Source organism: Enhydra lutris, unplaced genomic scaffold (assembly GCF_002288905.1).
Source record: "Enhydra lutris kenyoni isolate GAN:26980312 unplaced genomic scaffold, ASM228890v2 scaffoldscaffold38, whole genome shotgun sequence".
NCBI lineage: Eukaryota > Metazoa > Chordata > Mammalia > Carnivora > Mustelidae > Enhydra > Enhydra lutris.
The window spans coordinates 5,212,979-5,216,833 of NW_019154122.1; the positions used below are offsets into that span (position 1 = coordinate 5,212,979).

At 59.8% G+C, this 3,855-nt stretch overlaps 1 protein-coding gene across 1 annotated transcript; it reads left to right on the forward strand.

The window, feature by feature from the left end:
* Positions 1 to 640: 640 nt before the first annotated feature.
* On the forward strand, positions 641 to 3,231 carry LOC111154785 (calcium/calmodulin dependent protein kinase II inhibitor 1). The gene is made up of 2 exons (XM_022514695.1): positions 641 to 884; positions 2,376 to 3,231. The coding sequence occupies exons 1-2, from the start codon at positions 719 to 721 to the stop codon at positions 2,444 to 2,446; spliced, it is 237 nt and encodes a 78-aa protein (XP_022370403.1). The 5' UTR covers positions 641 to 718; the 3' UTR covers positions 2,447 to 3,231.
* Positions 3,232 to 3,855: the final 624 nt, after the last annotated feature.

The following is a 3,855-nucleotide window of genomic DNA, read 5'->3' on the forward strand; positions in this document are numbered from 1 at the left end:
TCTCCGCTCCGCCCTCGGCCGCGGCGAGCGGGACCCGTCGCTGCCTCCCCTTTCTTCTCTCCCTCCCCTCGGTCTCTCCCTGCCGGTTCCCCTGCCTCCCTCTTCCTTTCCCCTCTGTTTTTCTCGCCGTCTCCCTCCCGGTTTCTCTCTCCCCTCCCTCCCTCCGGGCATCCTCTCCCCTCCACCCCCGTGCCCTCCCTCCTCCCTCGCTCCCCTCCCCCTCCGCCCCTCGGCGCCCAGCCGCTCGCCGCTCCCCAGTCAGCCTCCCCGAAGCCGCGCGGCCGCCGCCCGCACTCGCCGCAGGACCGGCCCGCCGGGCTCCCCAGGGTGCGCCCTCCTCGGCCCCGCGCCCCGCGGGCTCTCCGGGACACCGCCCCCCCAACTCCGGCTCGCGGCCCCGCCCGGCCCGGCCCCCGCCCAGCGCCCGAGCGCGCCGAGGATGTGAGTCCTGCTAGCCCGTGCCGGAGCAGCAGCCACTCGCGCGCCGAGCCGGAGCGTAGCGCAGCGCAGCGCAGCGCCGGGCGCTCGCAGGGTCGCTCGGGCGGGCGGCGCGCTCTCGCCTCCGCGGTGTCCCCCGGCTCCTTGCCGGCGCCACCGCCTCAGCTGCCCGCGGGCGGTCCCCGGCCGGCCGCCACCGGCCCCAGCGCCGCTGACCCTGTCCGCCGCGGGCGGGGACGCGGGCGGAGGAGGCGCCGCCGCGGAGCCCCCGGACGCGACCATGTCGGAGGTGCTGCCCTACGGCGACGAGAAGCTGAGCCCCTACGGCGACGGCGGCGACGTGGGCCAGATCTTCTCCTGCCGCCTGCAGGACACCAACAACTTCTTCGGCGCGGGGCAGAACAAGCGGCCGCCCAAGCTGGGCCAGATCGGCCGGAGCAAGCGGGGTGAGTTCGCGGCCCCCTCCCCGGACGCCCCTTTTCTCGGGCGCCGAGACCTGGCGGAGGTTTGTGGGGGCTCTTCAGCACCCGGGAGCCGGTTCCGACCGAACGGAATCCCATCGCGCGGAACTGGGGGGATCCCGCACTGCGGGTCCGGCGCCGGCTGGCCGCGGAAACCCCTCCCCCTCAGCCTGATTCCCGCTGGGGTCACCCAGGGGGCGTGGCGGCCTCGAGCTGCCGCAGGGGCTGGAAGGTTATTCCCGGGTCCCCACCCGAGCCAAAGTTTGCTTTTCGATTTCTAACCCCCCCTCCCCTTTTGCGCAGTGTAGTTGCAGCTGCACTCGCTTTATAACCCGGGGGGGCGTCCCAGGGCTCCCCCAGGGACGGCGTGGAGAACTGCTTGGGGGGGAACCCCACTGCCGCGGGGAAGGCTCGGGGCTTTCGGGGCGCACGGCTTCTCATTGTTACTTAGCAGTGGGAGGGGGTGGCGGAGTCCGAGAGCTCGGCGCGGGAGCTGGAAAAGCCGGGGGGAGACTGGGACGCAGCGAGGCTCGGAGAGGAGCTCCAGAGGCGCGGGGACAATGAGGGGACCTATAGCTGCCCGGAGATATTGAGACGCAGAGATGGGGGGCTGGTGGTGGAGGCGGGTGGTGGATCGCGGGAGACCGAGAGGGGCAAGAGGCCGAGACAAAGCTCGGGAGAGGGAGCCAGAGCGGGAGACAGCGAGCCGGGGACGCCAGTCGGAGAAGGACAGAGAAGCAGCTGAAACAATGAGGGAGACCGACACCCCAGACGGAGAGAGACCCAAAGACCTCGACAGGTGACGGCCACGCCGAGAGACTGCTGGCGGGACTGAGGAAGGCGAGGCTGGCTAGGTAGAGGCGGTGAGAGAGGAGGAGGGGCCGGCGGGAGGCCGGCAGCGCCGGGAGGCTCTGACCTCTGCCGCGGCGGGCGGAGCGGAGGGGGCGCGCAGGAGGGGTCGCCAGCCCTGGCCAGGCCAGATCCGCGACCCGCCGCGCGCTGTGGCCCCCGGCCCCCCGCGTGCCCCCTTGCTCCCCGCATCTCCGTACCCAGAGCCTTGGACACCCGCGCCGCGCTCGGGGCATCCCCGAGGGTCCCCGAGCGGGGGGACCCTGGCACCTCCTCCCCTCCACCTTCTGCCGGCGAGCCTTCTTTCTATAAATGCGCCGGGGAGGTGCGGTTCGGTGAGGACGCGGCCAGTCCGCGTCTCGGCTGCGGCCGGGCCTGCGGGATTTGCGCCCTTTCCGCCGCCTTTTCTCAGACCCGAACCCGGGCGCACCCTGGGGTCGGGGGGAGCGGTTCAAAGGGACGCAGCACAGGGTCCCCCGGCGGAGACAGAGGAGGTTGGCGCGCGAGGAACCCCCCCCTCCCTCGGCCTCCCTCATTTCCCAGTCCCCGGACGTAGCGGGCGACATCGGAGACCCCCGGCGAGGCCCAGGCGCGCTCACGTCTCCTTTTCTCCCCCTTTTTTTGCAGTTGTTATTGAAGATGATAGGATTGATGACGTGCTGAAAAATATGACAGACAAGGCACCTCCTGGTGTCTAACTCCCCCAAAGACAATGAGTTAAGGGAGAGTAAGAACGGCGGTAACAGTTATTGGCAAAAAGCATGAAAAGAGAAAGCACTTTGAAATTCATGACTAGCTTGCTACCCACGATGAAATCAACAACCTGTATCTCGTGTCAGGCCGGGAGACAGACAAGGCGTGAGAAGGAGGAGGAGAAGGCTCTGGGCTCCTCAGCAAAAATAAAAATTAAAAAAAAAATTAAAAATTTAAAAATCACTATATACACACATATAAAGAAATAAAAAAGAAGTCTCAGTACAGCTATTTGTCAAAATTAATATCCATTTCCTTTTATATACAGTGAATATTGCGCAATGATAGATCTGGATTTTGAACCACTTAAATAATGAAGCGGCAACACCGGGTGATTTGAGGTGTTGGCATTCTTCACTGATTTGGCTGTTCCCAATGTTTACACTATTTAATCTTGCAAAAATGATTCTGTGCACTTGGATGTGAAATGCTGTCCGGTTTTATTTTTTTTTTTTTATGTTGTTATCCTTGGATGTATGAAAAATCAGCAGATGATCTCTATAGATACTATGTTTTATTTTGGTCATCATTTGAAGTTATCAGGAATGTGTTTAAAACAAGAAGAGAACTTTTCTAAGGAATGATACAAAGGAAGAATCCTTGTTTTATTTTCAAATGACTTGTAAAGCTTGTGTTTCTTTGTTGCTGCAAGCTATTTGCCCAAGTTAATGCAAATGGACACATTTTATATGTCAGGAAAAAAAAACCCAGAAAAACAAAACAAAACAAAAAAAATGCTTGAGCTCTTTCTAACCTCTTCCTGCAGTCTGTTGTGTGAGCAGCCTGTTTTTTTTCTCTAATATTGTGTCAGTTTATTCTCTTTAATGGGCTGTAAAAAAATGTAATCACAAGAGTGCCAAATATCTTGAAATGCCAAAAGGCATTTTGGTTTCTTTTCTTTTTCCCTGTGCTCTGAGTCCACGTAAAGGAATGCTTGGAGTGTCTTTTCTGTTATTTATAGGGGTTCTCTTAAGGCACACCAGCTGCCTGTTTTGCATGGTATTTGCAAAAAAAAAAAAACCACCAACAAAAAAAAACCCGCCTCTTGCGTGAGGAAATCTTTTACCACTTTTTGTTTGCAACTTTGGACCTCAAGAGGTTTCTTCCCTTCCCTGTTCCCTCTTTTCTTAATTCGATATTCTGGATGTCGCACCTGTAACCAGCACACGGGGCTCTTTCTCCAACTTACAATAAAAGAACTGTCCCTGTGTCTCACTCCTCTCTGGTCTCTGCTTTGGTTTCTGGGGACTTGCTTTTGTCTGCTGGCTGTAGACCAGGAGGGACTGGTAGCTTTGGTCCGGGAGGCAGCAAGGGGGTGTGGAGGGCCCCGGTGTGGAGGACCCCCAGCGGGGTT